The 17,539-nt window shown below is 39.1% G+C and overlaps 2 protein-coding genes across 5 annotated transcripts in view; one reads left to right on the plus strand and one right to left on the minus strand.

The window, feature by feature from the left end:
* Window positions 1–7,909, plus strand: part of LOC129514450 (origin recognition complex subunit 4) — an 85,270-nt gene extending 77,361 nt beyond the window's left edge. For all 3 annotated transcript variants that reach the window (XM_055333031.1, XM_055333033.1, XM_055333032.1), the window contains exons 11-14: window positions 3,117–3,225; window positions 4,309–4,404; window positions 4,490–4,557; window positions 6,834–7,909. In XM_055333031.1, the coding sequence (XP_055189006.1) occupies window positions 3,117–3,225; window positions 4,309–4,404; window positions 4,490–4,557; window positions 6,834–7,022 (462 nt within the window). In that variant the 3' untranslated portion in view covers window positions 7,023–7,909. The remainder of the gene's footprint in view (window positions 1–3,116; window positions 3,226–4,308; window positions 4,405–4,489; window positions 4,558–6,833) is intronic.
* Window positions 7,910–12,520: 4,611 nt separating this feature from the next.
* LOC129514449 (activin receptor type-2A) overlaps window positions 12,521–17,539 on the minus strand; it is an 82,321-nt gene continuing 77,302 nt past the window's right edge. For both annotated transcript variants that reach the window (XM_055333029.1, XM_055333028.1), the window contains 2 exons: window positions 14,639–14,769; window positions 12,521–13,743 (listed from right to left, as the gene is read on the minus strand). In XM_055333029.1, the coding sequence (XP_055189004.1) occupies window positions 13,549–13,743; window positions 14,639–14,769 (326 nt within the window). In that variant the 3' untranslated portion in view covers window positions 12,521–13,548. The remainder of the gene's footprint in view (window positions 13,744–14,638; window positions 14,770–17,539) is intronic.

A 17,539-nucleotide genomic window follows, 5' to 3' on the forward strand; every position in this document is an offset into this window, starting at 1 on the left:
GTGCATATATATTTACAGTTATATTCTCTTACTGGATTGATCCCTTTATCATTACATGATGTTGTTCTTTGTGTCTTAGCACAGTCTTTGTTTTTTTTTTTTAGGTCTGTTTTGTTTGATACAAGCATCTCTATCCTGGCCTTTTGTTTGTATGTTTTTATCTATTTGCATGGAATATCTTTTTCTGTCCCTACACTTTCAGTGTGTGTGTATTCTTAGGTCTGAAGTGAATCTTGTATAGGCAGCATATAGATGGTTCTTGTTTTTTTTTTAATCTGTTCAGCATCGCTATGCCTTTTGATTGGTGCACTTAATCCATTGACATTAAAAGTGCTTATTGGCATGTATGCACTTACTACCCTTTCATTGTTTTCAGTTGTTTTTATAGTTCTTTTCTGTTCCTTCTTCTCTTGCTCTGTTCCCTTGTGATTATATGATTTTCTTTAGTATTATGTTTGGATTCCTTTCTCTTTATTTTTTGTGTATCTGTTTTAAGTTTTTGGTTTGTGGTTATAAGTTGGTAGTTGCTTAAATTCAAAAGCATTTTAGGGGCGCCTGGGTGGCTCAGTTTTTTAATCATCCAGCTCTTAATCTTGGCTCAGATCTCAATCTCAGGGTTGTGTGTTCAAGCCCCTCATTGGGGTAACCAATTTACCAGTGAAATTTTGTCATTTATAATTTTTTTTTTACTTCCTCTTAGGGCCTTTTCATTTTTGCTTAAAGAAGTACCTTTACCATTTCTTGTAAGGCTGGTCAATGAAGATGAATTCCTGTATCTTGGAAACTTTTTTTCTCTCCAATTCTGAATAGTAATTTTGCTATGTAGTATATTATTGTTTGTAGTTTTTTTCCTTTCAACACTTTGAATATTATGTGTATTGTTTGAATATTATATATTAGACCTCCTTGGATTACTCTTCTTTAGGGCTTTCTGTACTTCCTGGCCCTGGATGTCTTGTTTCCTTTCCCAGATTAGGGAAGTTTTCAGCTATCATTTCTTCAAATAAGAAATAAGTTTTCTTTTCTTTTTTTAAGATTTTATTCATGAGATACACAGAGAAAGAGGCAGAGAAGGCAGAAGGAGAAGCAGGCTCCTTGCAGGGAGCCCGATATGGGACTTGATCCCAGGATCACCAAAGGCAGACACTCAGCCTCTGCGCCACCTAGGTGTCTCTCTTCAAATAAGTTTTCTGCCCCTTACTCTCCTTCTTCTCCTTCTGGGACCACTAGAGGTGAATGTCTGTATGGTCGATGTTGTCTTCGTGATCCTTTAACATATTCTCATATTTTAAACTCCTTTTCCTCCTCTGTGCTGTACAACTTGGGTTCCATTACCTTGTCTTCAGATTGCTCATCCATTCTTCTGCATCTTTTAATCTGTTGTTCACTTCAAATTATTATATTCTTCAGCTATGATTGATTCCTTTCTATATTTCTTAGCTCTTTGTTGAAGTTCTCACTAAGTTCATCCACTTGTTTCCCAAGTGTGGTAATCATCTTTATGACCATTATTTTGACATCTTTATCAGGTAGATTGCTTAAATAACTCTTATTATTTAGTTCTTTTTCTGAGGTTTCATCATTTTTCATTTGGAACATACTCTTCTGTCTCATTTTATCTGAATCTTTGTGTTTGTTTATATTAGGTAGCTGTGTCTCCTGGTCTTAAAAGTAGTGGTCTTATATAGAAGTCATTCTCTGGAGCCCATACGTACAATCCATTCTGGTCATTAGACCCTGGAGCTTCAGGGCTGTTTTATGTTGGCTACTTGCACTTCTCTCTTGTCACTGGGCCACAGCTGCTGAGAGCACTCGTCAAGGCTGGTTCCTGGCCCATATGGCTGCATTGCCTCACCACAACTACTACAGGCACACAAGTGTGTAGAGCTGGCCCCAGCCCAGGTGGCTGAGAGACCCAGCTGCAGCTGCTGAGGGCAGGTGGGTTGGGCAGCCCCCATGTGGATCATTGTGAGATCTCTCCATGACACTTGTGTGCTTGCTAGTGGGTGGGGTTGGCTCCCCTTCCCTTGGGTAGGACTCATTTAGAAGGGGAACTTCGCTGGGTGGGTGATTCTGATGGTGCAATTCCACAGGGGGATGGCCCTGGCGTGGATAGTGGTGCTAACCAGGTTGATGGATAGTGTCACAACTGGCTCTTGGAAGCATGTAACTAGCTTCGCTGAAGAAAAACAAGAAAAATAGTACTGCTAGCACTTTCATTCCCAAAGAAAGCTCCTATAGATCCCTGTCTCTACAGCATTATGTATACTTTATATTAGTATACCTTCATATGTGGCCCAGACGTTTTTCAAACTGCTGCCTCTGAGCAATTGAAATTGTGTGTGGGCCCTTTAAGAATGGAGTCTCCATTTCCTATCATCCTCTGGCTCTGCCAGAATGAAGCCCCACTGATTTTCAAAGCCAGACATTATGGAGACTCATCTTTCTGTGCGGATACCCAAGGCAGAGGGTGCCCAATATGGGGTTTGAACCCCTCACTCCTCAGGAAGGATTTCCACACCTCCCGCTTGTGGGTCATTGCACTGGGTATTTGAGTTCCTACCCCAACCACATCTCTGCTTCTTTTACCCTTCTCAGTGTGGCTTTTAAAAGTATCTTTAGCTGCAAAAAAAAAAAACCCAAACCAAACAAAAACAAAAAACAAAATCTTCAGCTGCTACTTTCAGGGCATTCACAGAGTTGCTTTATATGTAATTGCAGCCTTGGTGTGTCCATGAGGAGGTGAGCTCAAGGTACTTCCCTGCTCCATTTTCCCCATGAAATCAAAATAACCTTTTAATAGCGTTCTTAACCCATTTTGGATCTCTTCTTGCCCTACTCTTTTCTAAATGTTTTTCTTTTGAGAAATTGTGAATTAAATATATAAGTGGGAAGAGATAGCAGCAAGAACTTTTTTTTTAATGCTTTACATTTATAGAGTTATATAGCATATGTATTAAAATACTATATTTTAATAGAGCCAACTATGAGAATACCTTTCCCAAGCATTGATACTAACTCTCCCATAAGAATAGACTCCAAATTAAATTTTTGGTAATTCAGTAGTATCTCCAGAATGCCTAATAAACCTGTTTTTCTGATCCACATTACCCTAGATGCTCGCTTTAAATCGTGTAACAACATCACACCCATTTATAACTGCAGCAGATCTGATGGAGGCAAACCAGTTGTGCAGCATGGACTCTAAAGCAAATATTGTACATGGTGAGAAACCTGCTTAATTATTTTTTTTATAAGTCTACGTTAATGGAGTTCTTTCAAACCTATACTTAATTATAACACAGAATACTTTTATACTCATAGAGCCTTTAACTCAGCCCTGCAAAAGATATCATCACCCACATTTAAAGTGAAAGAAACTTGAGGCGCCTGGGTGGTTCAGTTGGTTAGGTGTCTGCCTTCCACTCAAATCATGATCTCAGGGTCATGGGATCAAGCCCTACATCAGTAGTTCGGCAACGAGTCTGCTTCTCAACCTCTCCCTCTCCCTCTGCGATCTCTCTGACTCTTAAATGAGTTTATTTTATTCTTAAAATAAAATCTTAAAAATAAAAAACAAAGTGAAAGAAACTTGATACTCTGCCTCCCTTGCTACACTGGATATCCAGCTAAGACTTGTATTGCAGGCATTCACATTGCATCAAGTTCTGCTAAAGAGCATTGGCATTGAAGCGTTCACTATGCCTTTAAAGAATATAACAAATTTTCTTCTCTCCAGGAAAAAAATTTTAGATATAATTTCTACACATTTAGGGTTTCTCTGAATAATCAAGGACGCTATGTGATTTAAAGTTCATAATTGTAGGGTCACCAGGGTGGCTCAGTGCATATGCCTTCGTCTCAGGTCATGATCCCAGAGTCCTGGAATAGAGCCCCACTTTGGGCCCTCTGCTCAGTGGGGAATTTACTTCTCTCTCTGTCTTTCTCTCTCAAACAAAAAATTAAAAATGAAGTACATAATGGTAGTTTCAGTTTATGTTTATTATGGGACACACGATAAGTGCTTGATAATATTCTCTCATCCTTAAAACATCTCTGTAAGCTTTATGCTTCTTAGTTTGCTCTTATTTGTAAGCTACACAAACGCAGGAAGCTTGAACAGTTTGCTTAAGATTGTATAAGTTAGAGTGATTGAAACGCATTTGAACCTGGGGAAGGTCTTGATCTCCTGCCATCCCTCAAAACCATTGTCTTTGACTCTGCCATTCTATTTGGAGGACAGTTCTTTCAATCTTATGAATCAGTAAGTTAATATAAAACTCATAATTTGTTTTCCTTTTACTCTAGGTCTTTCAGTCTTAGAAATCTGTCTTATAATTGCAATGAAACATTTAAATGACATCTATGAAGAAGAACCCTTTAATTTTCAAATGGTCTATAACGGTGAGATGGGACTTTGGTGGTTTCTTTCTGACTGTACCTCACTGCTTATTTGAGCGTCTTAATGTTGGTATTGTTTTCTGTCCAGAATTTCAGAAGTTTGTTCAAAGGAAGGCCCATTCTGTTTATAATTTTGAAAAACCTGTTGTCATGAAGGTAAGACTTAAGTTCTTTTTCTACATACAGGTATATTTTTACATCCAGTTTGGTTGTATATGTCATAGTTGCACGCTTATTAATTTTGTAACATTAGGTGTTTATCTTAGAAATTTTTTTGCATAGCAGACAAAAATTACCTCAAGGTGAAATCTTTGAATAATCTGAAGCAGCCAGTTGTTCCCAGTTTGTGGAAGTATACTGCCCTCTACTGTCTGTTTCTGGCCCTGCATGCTGCAAAGAACTAGACATTACACTGCATGGATAAAATTCTGTCCCTTTACAACTCAAAGGTTGGCTTTATAATCTTAGCAGTAAAAAGACAAAAATGCAGGTATTAGCCATTAAGAAACTAGGGTAAAATATCATAGACTAGTGAGGACATACAAAGTGTTATTAGGGGTTAGTTAAGTCATGAGTTTTAAAACTTGAGAAATTTCATTAGAACATACAATTGTCCACTAAAATATGTGACCCACATAACGTAATTTTGGATTTTCTAGTACCAACAAAAAAAGTAAAAAAAAAATTAAATTAAGTTTAATGACAAATTTTACTTAACCTAATATACTAAAAATATTTTAATCTATAATCAATACAGAAAATTATTAATGAAATATTTTATCTTCTATTTTTTAAAAATTACATGTGTTTACACTTAACACGCATCTTAATTTACTAAATATTCATTGGAAATACTTGCTCTTTAGATTTCATAAAATTTGTAGCTGAAGAAGATTTACATTCTGAAATTGTTCCAAACTAACTTAAAATTTTCTAATTGACTTGAGTATCAGATTTTAAATTAAAATTAATAATAAACTTAAATAAAATAAAAAACCAAGTTCTACGAAAAACAGTAGCCACCTGTGGTTCCCTTACTGGACAGCGCAGTTCTAGAGGACTTTATAGGGAAAAGCATCTTCTTTCCTTTCATCCCTCCCTCTTCTCTTTTCTTTTCTTTTCTTTTAAACTGGCCCCATAAGTCCTTTATCATTCTTTATAGGCCTTAGTGATCAGACTTGTATTTTTTATACCAACTAAAAAATGTGAGTACAAGGCAATTACCATTTCTTCAGAACAACAGGGAAAGAATTTAGCCTACTGCAGGTTGTTTTTTTTTCCCTTTCCTAATGTCCATGTCTATCTGATAGTCATAGTTTGTGGAGGTTGTATTAGTACAAAGGGTTACATGAACATTTAAATTCTTGTGATTTGTACCTGCTCATATCTTAATTTTAAATAAAGTATTTTCCTCCCTAGAAATACTTTAAATCTGTTTTATTCAGCTCCAATAATACCTGCAGCTTCCAGTGTTTTCTCATTTTCAGAAACAAGTGGTGTCTGAGTTATTTCTCTTTTCATCAGAAGACTTTTTATGATACATAAAGAATAAATTCCAAAGTTTTTTGTTTGTTTTTTGTTTTGTTGTTGTTGTTGTTGTTTTTACAGTGTGGTTGTAAGGATTAAAAGCTCCAGAATCTATTCCATTTTGTCAGTATTTAATGGTTATTATGTCATGACTTAATGGTTTGTTTTCATACTCTAATAAAATACCTAAAACAACAATCAGGGTTGGAAAAGACATAATACATGAATATTAGAGGTAAGAGGAAACAGTAAACAGCTCTTTTGGGGAGGGAGATGGAAGAGAAGGCTGTTTTGACTGGTTGTGGCATGTGCTTCAGACTTCTTAGGGAAAAAGGAACCTGTCTTTCCTTTGTGCCCATACCACTCTGCTGAACCATTTATTTTATAGGATCAGCTGAACAGGCATGGTGTACTGCTAGGGATCATTCCTGCCTCTGGCTTTTTTTTCATCTATGTTAAACTTCTACATAGCAATGTCTTACAGAACTAAAAAGTGAATGTAAATGGAAATTTGAATGACCTAAGTAATTAGTTAAAAATTGACTAGTCTTACCAGATGTTAGGTTTTCATAGAGAGAGCTAGAAGCCCTTCCTTTAACTTCAGAACTAGCAGGTGTTAGATACAGAATGAGCTTTGGAAGAAAAACTATATTGTGCAGACTGAATTAGAGTTTGCCCTGTTCACATTCAACAGTGCAAAGACAGATAATTGTATATTGACACTCCTTCACCTGATAGATGAAGTTTTTATGAGGTTGATGAGAGTTGTTTTTGAGCCCTGCTAATTTCTATTAAGTTTTGTTTCCTGGCACTCTGTTCTACAGTTGACCACAACCCTCATTGTTCCCTAGATTAACATTATTTACTTCCTCTATTCAACCTTAACTATTTCTTTCATCTTTCAGGCTTTTGAACACTTACAACAATTAGAATTAATAAAGCCCATGGAAAGGACTTCGGTAAATACACAGAGAGAGTACCAGCTGATGAAACTCCTTTTGGATAATACTCAAATTATGAATGCTTTGCAGAAATACCCCAACTGTCCTACAGATGTCAGGCAGTGGGCAACATCCTCACTAAGCTGGTTATGAATATAACCAGTGGCTTCAGTTATGAAGTTTCAGGCCTACTTTTCTAAGGAACTCAAAGCTATTGTCCTTTAACAAGATATGTTACTACATTTTCTTATAAACCTGTATTTTTGTATTTATGGGGACTGTTACACATGTAGTATCTGGGCTTTGTCTTGCCTTTGAGTCGTGAACAGTTACTTACCATTCCAGTGAGTTAGATTATCTTGTAAGTAGCAGTTCAAAGAAATAAATGTGACTGTTTTAGGGAATGAACCATATGTTTATTTAATACTTGTCAAGTATTTATGTAGTATATTTGAAGAGTTCGTTTCAACCCAGCAGCCAAGTGCTCTTACAAATCCTAAAGTAGTAAAGAAACAATGGGAAGAGTTGAGGTGTACTGAGTAATCTTTTGGTCCATTGGGAGGTGCTGCATTTTTTTTTTTTTCTCTATCCATGGAAAATTTGGATTCTATCCCAGACCCAGGTCTTCTAGTTCAGAAGACTGAACAGTTTGGCCCGAAGGTAGTTCACATGGAAGAAAAAGGTGAAAAGTTCGAATATGAATTTCTTCCAGGCTTCTTTTCAGAAGGTGGTACTTACTCATATTGTCTATAGAAGAATGCCTTGTAGAATTTTTTAAAAGGCAAATTCTTGGGCCTGTCACAGTCCCAAAAGAACAAAATTTGTCTTTTTAACAGGGACTTTAGGAAATTCCTGGAAAAATATTCCTGCAATTAATGTGAAGTGTTTGGCACTATTAACTAAATTCATTTGTATCAAAAATTAAATCCCTCAAGGGAATGTGGAAGTGCTCACCTTACAGATTCAGGAGTTAAGGCAGGAACTCATTCAGGTATCTGTTTAAAGTGCAATTTAATAAACATTTGCTAAGTGGTAGTGACTTCATTTGTTCAAGAATATTTTATTGCCTATTTTCATGGAAGGTTTATCAAAGACAATCCGTATCCTTGTGTAGTTCATAATCCTTTTAACTGTCAAACACGCTGTGATATTCAGGGACTATTATTTTACAGTTGAGAAAACTAACATAGTAGTGGCAAGTGTTCGGAATCACACAGGTAGGGAATGATTGACAGACCCTGAAATTCAACTCAGATTTGACTGACACCAAAGCCCTACTATCAAGAGCTAAAATTCATTAATGGGTTCTTGCCATGTATTTTTTAAAGTACGCTCTAAGAAATGATTTATCTGCTTTTCAAGAAGTATCAGGTGTAGAATGGACTGTAATATTTCTGTGTGTAAATGTAGCTCTTCAGTTCAACCTTTTTTTTTGCAGACATAGCTGTTCATTCCCTGCCTCTAAGTCTTCAGATCACTGTCATTTACTTTTCAGCAGTGTCTCAGTAAAGGTAAGGCTGGCATACTGGTTCTGTGCAATAGTCTACAGATTTTTAGGGGGTATTTTGCCAAGATTGATGGTAGCATCACTCTTAACTAGAAGCAAGGATTTTACTCTTGAGCTAAAGTTTTCCTTTTAAAAAAAGTTTCCTGAACTATTTTAGGGAAGTACTTATCTGCAGGCACTCACTGTGAAAGCATCTAAAGAACTTGATTTTAAGATTGCAAATTACTAGCTTAAGATGCCACTAAAAGGCTGAAAGCTCTCATCTGCCTTCCTGGTTATGGAAGACCTACAGAAGATCTGTCAACAGCCAGTATACAGATTGTAAAACTTTAAGTAGCAGCGTGGGTTTTCATTTTCAGTGAAACAGTTCTTAAATTAGAAAAAAAAGTGGTTAGCAAAGGTCATACAAATAAATAAAGTATGTGCCTATATTACAAAGGCATTTTTTGAGGCGAGGAGCAATGTTGATGTTCCCCTTTACATATTCCATAATACAAAGAAGCTGAGATGTACTTAAAATTTAAGGTCCATCTCTTAAATTGCTTTAAACCATCAATAAAAAAATAAACTTGAAAAGCCCTAGTAAAAAGCTTTGAAGAATAAACAAATAGGGCTTAGGGAATGTTTTCTTCATGTATTAGAGGAGGAGTGTGGCCTTTTAAATAACACAACCCACAGGAGCTCCATGAGTCATCAGATTGAAAAACAGGTGAGGAAGTGCTAGAGGCTTCAGTAGGCCTGGCGGATGGGACCCCTCCAAGTACCCTTGCTGAAGCAGGATCTTCCTCAGAACACCTCCGGTTCACGCGTACACGTATGTGAATGGCTCTGGGGAATTAAAACTGGCTGGTCCTAATGTCGTGTGTTGAGTATATGCTGTGTATTAACTCCCCCGAGAACCTGCTGTGCAGGACATGCTGCGTGAGACCATTTCAGTCTTTGGCAGAGATTCAGCGCACGCTCCACCATAGTTTGCGTGTTCACTTGGTTTAGAAGGCGGTGCGGATCTTTCAAACTACCGTTACCTAAATGTTCTTTCCTTCACGTTTACCCTAAAAAAAATACTGAGAATCGCCCTGGTGTGAATTGTGACACTGCTCCCACCGCACTTCCGGGACTCTCCTTTGAAAGGAGAGATAAACACAAGATAAACAAAAGCCACAAGATAAACAAAAGCCTTAGCAACATTAAAAATGTAAATGGATGGCAGCTTCCTCACAGTTACTCTTCCCCTAAGTGTGAATACCAGAATTCTTCCATTGAGTCAGTAAATTAGTTACCATCCTTAGGAAATAGAATTTGTGTCTGTGATGACTACTCCCTAAGCCACGGTTTTCAGTTTCCGTAGGAACATGAGGTAACTAACGCGCACCAGCCTCTGGTTTCCTGGAACTGGCAGGACTAATAGCCTTCGTGGGGCGAGCCGTCTGCTTAGACGCAGAAGGGGGGACCCCAGCCTTGACCAGCTTGCCTTCTCTCACCATTGTCCCCATTCTTGCCGGTGTCAAGGTATGAGCCTTGCCATGGACGATAAAGCTGCTGTTCCCTCTTTAAGAAAAATAAATTTATTATTAAAAAAATGTATGTACAGCTAAAGAAAAACTGCATAAACATCATACCATATTCATTTTTTTATTTAACTCGGGGGTGGAATGGGGATAGCATACATTTTATTGTACAATATTTAACAATCACTTATTCAAGGTGGGGTTTTATGGGGCTTTTTTTTTTTTTAGCTTTTTGTTAAATACTTGCAGAAAAAAATAGCAAGTACAATTTGACAGTAGTACAACAACCTGTGCCCAAAACACTGACAAGAAATACAGAGTAAAGCTAAAATAATTGCTTACCAATATTTTGAGAGGTAACAAATAGGATGTGGATTGAGACTGCATAAAAAATGTACTGCTGGTTGAATATCTGAGGTAAATGATGTTCAATTAAGATGCTACTTGTATCATTTTGCCCATAAATTGGTAAATAATTTTATGCACATTATTCCAAATGTTTCTAAAAAGTAATGTTTTAAAAAGGTAAAAAAGAGAAACTGGAAAATACTTGTGGAGAAGCTTTTTTTTTTTTTTTTTTTAAGTAGTAATCACTTTTAATTCCACTTGAACTTCTCACCCGGCCAGGGTTTTTTTCCCTACCCACCTGCATGTTACGTAAATGTAGCTGTTACTTTAGGATTGAGGAAAGGAGGAAGAGAGGTTCTTTTTAAATTTCATGATAGAGGATTCTATTTTAAATTCCAAACTTGTTGGGCTTTTTTCCTGATTGTATTTTTCAAAACATCACCATGAAAGATAGTGCAGGTTCATGGGCCCAACCATTTTGAGGCACAGTCTCTGTTCTGGAATTCACAAGGTACCTGTAATAAACATTCAAACAAGAGTCACACTTCACATGCTAAAAACTTCCTAGCATCTAAGATACATACAAGAGCTGTGCAGGGCATAGACTCCGAGTAAAGCCGAACACTGGTTAATCCATCAGTCCTATGGCAGTTGATCATAAAGCATTCCATACACAGAGATTTGGGCAAGGTAAAGAGTGGAAGTTAGAGCAGCAGTCCTGATGGGTATCAGAAAGGCAAAATACAAGACGAATCATAAGGAGCACCATACACATGAGGAAAAAATTACTGGGGTCTCAGTGCACCCCAAAACAAAGAAGTCATCGTTTTTCTCATTCTTTGATTTTTTTTTTTTTTTTTTTTTTTTTTTTTTAGTATCCATAGCTCAAACTTTTTGTGAGCTTGCCCACTCTGCGCTGACTGTAAACCAAACACGAAAATGCCCTGCAAATGAAAGTTTTAACAAGACTAGGTGTCAGGACAGGTAGTCACTGGAACATTCTTATTTTACTGCTTATAAAAAGCATTTTCCTATTAATATAGTTTTCAAAAGGATACACGTCTTAAAGTTGGTTAGCTAGAGTTAAGTACGATACCCAGGATTTCTAAAAATTTTTTCTAACATGAAAACTATCTTTTGAATAACTGATCTTATAAAATTTATCTCTAGTGCTCACGTAAGCCATTCATCCTAATATTCCTTGTTTTGATTTGATTTGATTTTTTCCTTACTTTTAGAAATAGGGTTAAAATGTTTAGAACAGGAGATTGGCGATTTCCATGTGTGAAACATTGTCACTTTTCCATCTTGATTAGTTTCAGAGTGGAAGTAAAGCCAAATCAAGAAACTGAGGTGTCAAGTACTTTTTGAAATAGAGTGAACTCAACATCGAAAAGGGAATTTTAGGAATACACTGAAAACTTGGGTACACGTGCGACCCAAGAGCACAACGTCCTGGATGGTGTGTGGCACACAGACAACAATGCTATTACTCGTCTTTCCCTCCCTGCTTTAGAGTGTGTTGACCTATGCATTATTTATAAATAATTTATTATTCCCAGAGATTAAGTGCACATTATATGTAAAATGTAGTGTACTGTGTGGTTAAATAGCCATTTGAAGATAATACATTCACAGTGAGCTCCTGATAGTGACATGTAAAAAATCCTTTTATAAAATTAATGTATGGATTTTAAAATAACCTGATGAAAGTACATAGCATAATACTGGCTATTTGTTGGTCAGTAATCTAGGAATTCAGGAAATTGCTGTTTTACTTTGGCCTACATAAATTTGAGGAACAATCCAATCATATTCTATCTAACGCAGTATTGTTTTGAAAAGCACTTTGGCACCTACCTACCATCGCTTCCGTTTTCTTATCAAGGATAAGGCATGAACTATCCTAAGAATCCTGGTTGTCAAAGCAATTTGCGGGAAGAGGCAAGAGGCTAGGCGGTCTTACCTCTGTCGATGTCGGTTACCTCTAAATGTCATTGCATATTTTAACTTGTTATCCCTGATTTGTTTTAAAGCAGTAACATCTGAAATCTGTGCTTAGAATTTAAAACCTCTATCCTAGGATAATTCTCTACAGATCACAGACCTCAAATATTACTCTGACAAGATGGCACCAGGCAGAAATATAGTGATAAAGGTACGCGTCTCAAAGCAGAGAGTGAGGAATTCTGGGTAATGACACTTCCTGAGGTGATCCTTAAACAGTGATCAAGAATGTCCCACACACTGTTTGGTGAAAAGAAATACACTACAATTCTACACATATAAATAGGAAAAAAAAATCTATTTTAAAAGAATAAAAATGAAGAGCTTTCCAGTGTCACAGCTCACTTTAAAAAATTTAAATCATGCTTAAATTTTCAAATATTCCCCAAACACAGCACACCTAAAAAAAAGTACTTAGGTAAGTATGCAATAATTTGGGAACTGGATAGAAGATGAAGCTTTAAAACATGGGAGGAAAGGGGGAAATGACATTTTTTCATTTCAAAAAACACTTTTTTTCCTTAAATACAAAGCTAGCACAAGAAAAGCTAAAACACTGCTTTATGAATGGCCACTTAGTGTTGGCACTAAGCATAGCTTACCTTTTTTTCTTAAATAACACAGTGAATTTGTAATACCTTGTTACAAAACATGGATCAATTTATTATTCAAATTTTGTTAGTGTTTTCAATTTTATAATTTAGCAACCGTGGAACTGAGGTATACCTTGTTGAGGGAGGTTAAAGTAATGCTTGGAAGCCTCTTTACTGTACCCCACTTTGATGACTTTATGTACACAGAACAGCAGCACACTAAACATTCACAAGCTGTGTCATATTGGCATTACAATAGTCATTTATAGAAACACAACAGCAAATGCAATAAAAACAAGTTACCCTTTTTAAAATCTGAAATGAAAAGTTTTCGATTTAAAAAAAAAATAGCAGTAGTTCATTTAAGGAATTAGTGTCTTCCGACAGACATTTAGAAATCTGATGTCAGTTTTCAAACACTTGATTAGCCAGGTCCAAAAGATCCTTGATTTGGAGAGGGCTACGTTCTTCATGTACACGTTTTCAAAAGTTTCTTTATAGAGTCTGCAGCTTTCCTTAGTCTCGTGTCCTTGGCGTCTGCTGCGGGCAATGCTGGACGTCTCCCAGAGCCACATTTTGAAACGAGGGTCTTCTTTCTGACCTGTCCAGGAGACACCGTGTTCATTTCTCACAGAAAATAAACTGTAAGCAGTTCCGTTAGCTTAGCAGCTCCAGTTCAGAGTCCCGTTTCTCACTGTGTACACATGGTGCCACCATCATAGACTAGATTCTTTGGGAGGAAAGTCAACATTTGTCACCATCGTGACCACTGTTACAATGTCCTCTGTGGTAATGATATTTGTTAGTCTTTGCATCTGAGTGATTCTTTCACCTACACATCCAGCTGATAACCTGGCTTCTGCATCGTGATCCCAACATTCTTCTATCGTTTCACAGAGCATTGCCATCCCCTAAAAAGGAAAAACATATTCAAACACAGTAGCAAATTCTGTTTCTATTAGGAGACAATAAAATGTCCATGAAGACATGAAGAAATGGCTATTTTTGTCCATTGCAAGATTAGCCAAGTTTGATGTTCTAGGTCAACATTCACTTGTCTCTACTGTATGCGGGAAATGGAAGAAAAGCACCAAGAAAGAAAAAAATAAAATTTCTTACAGCACTGGAGACTGTCCCAAGAGGTTATTAGGGTTTTTTAATTCCAAAAACCCTTGTCCCATTGCTTATAAACCAGGTCAGTTAGAGGCTAACCCGTGAACTGGGCTCAATCAAAAACCAAGCCTAAATTTTTTTTTTAACCAATTTTTACTGTTTTCTTAGTTAATACCAGCATTTCTGTTTTGCAGTTAAATAGAAAAAAAGGTTGCAAAAGCATCCTGGAGATTCTCTGTCTGCTTTGTATCCATCTCCAGTTATATTTGGACCAAAATACCGAGGGCAGTTGTGTCCCATTCACCTACCTAAATCTCTAGTTTTAGAGCATTCTGAAGAACCCGAACATAGTCCAATCCCAAATCAAAACACGGAGAGCGGAAAACTTCACTTTTTAGCTTGGGAAGTTGCGGATCTTCGAGGTCCCCCACCTACCCGCAAGCTCAGGGTCAAGCACTTGCCTCCCTAGGAGCTTTGCAGACAGACAAGACCACAGCAGTGCGAGCCCCTTGGGTTCTAGGACTTCACCATCTCCCTCACGGCCCTAAAACTCTATTGCTTACAGAACTCTAGACCAAATACCCTCTAGGAAGATAACCTCCCCAGAAAATCCTCCCAGAAGAGAAGTGTGCAAATCTTTCCTCCAAAAAGCATTTGATTGGAATTTCAAATGAAAAGCTAACTGTAACTTACAGCATGTTTCTGCCAATAATCTCTTAAAACAGGCCGCTTTTTTTTATGCACAACAACTTCCTGCATGTCTTCAAGAGATGGATGCTGGCCAATTTCCTCCTCAAATGGCAACATGTATTCATCTACAGGTCCTGAAATGGAGGGGGGAAATCATTTTAATTCAAATCTTCCTGACGTCCTGAAACACTCCGTATCACCTTTTCTCAACTGCTGCAGGTGGTAAGGACGGGGGAGACCAAAAACTCCACGATTCGGCCTATCAGCCTGCTAAGGGCCGAGGACCCTGCCCCTCCGGTCTGGGAGGCATGCCTACCTCTGCTCGGGACAGGGCCACGGGCGCCATCAAGGTTGGCGAGTCCACGCCGTGATACCCCTTACAGTACTTCCCACAATTTGAACCAGACTGTCCACAGCGGTGCCTCCGTCTGCCCGTCTGGGGCCGCCTCCTCCCCATCTTCGCTGGGACACACCCTAGCCCCCTGCATGTTCTGCAGAAGGAATTCCGTGCCTTAGAGTCCCACCTCTGCCCTCACAAAACCTGCCAAAAATATTTAGTTTTTTAAAAATCACAATTCTACTCTCGGTTCCCAACAAGTCTTCAGAATGTGCCTTCAACAAACAAAATTTATTCAACAAAATAAGTGGCTTCTATTTTCTCAGGCATACTCCAATAGGAACATGCAGTTCCGCGTCCGCACGCGTACGTAACGAGCGCTTCTCCTGACTAGGAACCTTCCATGTTATTTGCTTCCGTTTTCCACCTGCCTGCAAAGTGACGGTGACATTACCTCTATTCTACAGGTAGGAAAGCAGCCCAGGAAGGTTCCGTAATGTGCACGAGGGCAGCAGCTGCTCCGTGCAGAGTTGGGCTCCATCTTTGAAGGACGCTGAAGTCTGTGCTTTCCATCACTGCGGTCTCCCCTTGACGGAAACGCATCACTAAAGAGCCGTTTCCTATAAAGGACCTGTATCCTATAAAGGCCTAAACCGTGTACAGACGCTCCTAGTCCTGGACAGAACAGAAGCTGGAAACCATGAGTCCTGAAGGAGAACCTCTAGCTCCACCCTCTGCAAGCGGAAGAACCTTTGATGCCTGGAGACTCCACTTCTGCTCTTGCACTGCCAGCAACTCCAGGGTCTGACGAGCCCACGGCTCGGCAGCAACGGCACGGACTGGCAGCCTGCCCGCCACGTCAACAGCAGGCCCCGGACCCAACCTAGACCTGCTGGGTCCAAACGTGAACTTTGTCAGGAGTTTGGTTCACATGAAAGTCTGAGAGGCACTGAATTTACCCATCCACGATTAGCCATCGAAGCCCTCACTTCTCAACGTTCACTGTCCCCTCCTGCCCTAACCTCTGACCTAAGAGTCAGGAATCCCCGACTCTGCAATCAAGTATTTACAGCATGTGCCAAGCATTTTAGAAATAGCAGCAGATGTCCTTTTCATTTGTCATGAAAACTTCCCGGCTAACCCCTCCACCACACAACAAAGCACGTTCATTGCACTAAACCCCAGTGACAACCCTGCATTCCTCAGGCATGACGCCCGTCCAGAGTCACTTCCTGAAGATCTGCGTACCGAGCGCAGAGCTAGACCAGGATCTAGGTCCTGCCCTCAGCTGAACTAGACATTACATCCAGGCAGGGCCTGGCATATCCCCCACACCACCAGCCCAAGTTCTTAGGAAGCATATTCTCCCGTAATTCCTGCCATCTGACTTATTGCTGCTTCCATAAATGCACGTAATAAATGTACTTCCTCTTCCACTTTAAGCCGAACTACGTGAACAGTTACTCTTCTTCCTGTAGACTTCCAAGCTAGGATTATTTCCAAACTGCATCACTCTCTCCTAGGTCTACGTACACACTGTGCCAAACCTCTAATCTTAGGAGAATGAATGGCTGTCCATTCCTGAGCACCTCTCCCTCTACTAAGGTCCCTTTAAGAGCACAGTAGCCCCAAATTTCATGCACCAGAGGTGTTCTGTCCTACACTGAGCCCATGACAGGGTGCAGAAAACAAAGTGTTCTTATAAACGAGATACGTTGGTTTAAATATTCTCCCGGGCTCAGGGGCTGAGCGTCTGCCTCCTTCGGCCCAGAGGGTGTGGTCGTGTGGTCCCGGGCTCCCTGCAAGGAGCCTGCTGCTCCCTCTGCCTGGGTCTCTGCCTCTCATGAATAAATAAAATCTTAAAAAAAAAAAAAAAATTCTACACAATTTCTTCTATGGTCCTTATGGTCTCTTCACCATCTGCAGGGAGTTTTTAGGTAATTATAAACTTACAAGAAAGGGGTCAAGCTAATTTACATTTGTCAAGATGTTTGCCTATTTTCATACCAAAAAAAGGTGCCGTAACACAAGTGAAGGGAATGGAGACCTTCTGAGAAGCACTAAAGACAGAACCTGGCACACTGTAATTGTGTCACACCCAGAACACAATCTATAAGTTTATAATCAATCAGTGCAAATATTTATTGACTTGAACAAGGACTTACATAACAAAGAATCCTTTAGAGCCAAGGTGTGCTACAGAATGTAACTAGTGTAACTCGTGTTCATCATGACGTCTGCATCAGCTCGGACCCCCAAGGCTGTAGGGAGGCAGGACTTAAGCTGTGGTATATCCACGGACCTGCTTAATCACGGAGGACGGACTAAGGTCAATGGGTCGGGTATGTGGCTGGCATCATGGGAGTGATGCCCAGAGTGTCCTGGGAGGGAAAACCCCCCCAGCTCTTCATTTATCTCTTCTTGCCGTAAAAGTGGCCTTGGGAACTGACTGGGGTCAGGCAGGAGCTGCAGGACCCACCAAGGAAGCCGTCCTATCCCTACATCTGGATCCGAGTTTCAAATCGAGGTTTCACCATTTACCACCTTGAAACTGGCAGCTTAATTTC

The sequence above is a fragment of the Nyctereutes procyonoides genome, unplaced genomic scaffold (assembly GCF_905146905.1).
Source record: "Nyctereutes procyonoides isolate TBG_1078 unplaced genomic scaffold, NYPRO_anot_genome, whole genome shotgun sequence".
NCBI classification, from domain to species: domain Eukaryota; kingdom Metazoa; phylum Chordata; class Mammalia; order Carnivora; family Canidae; genus Nyctereutes; species Nyctereutes procyonoides.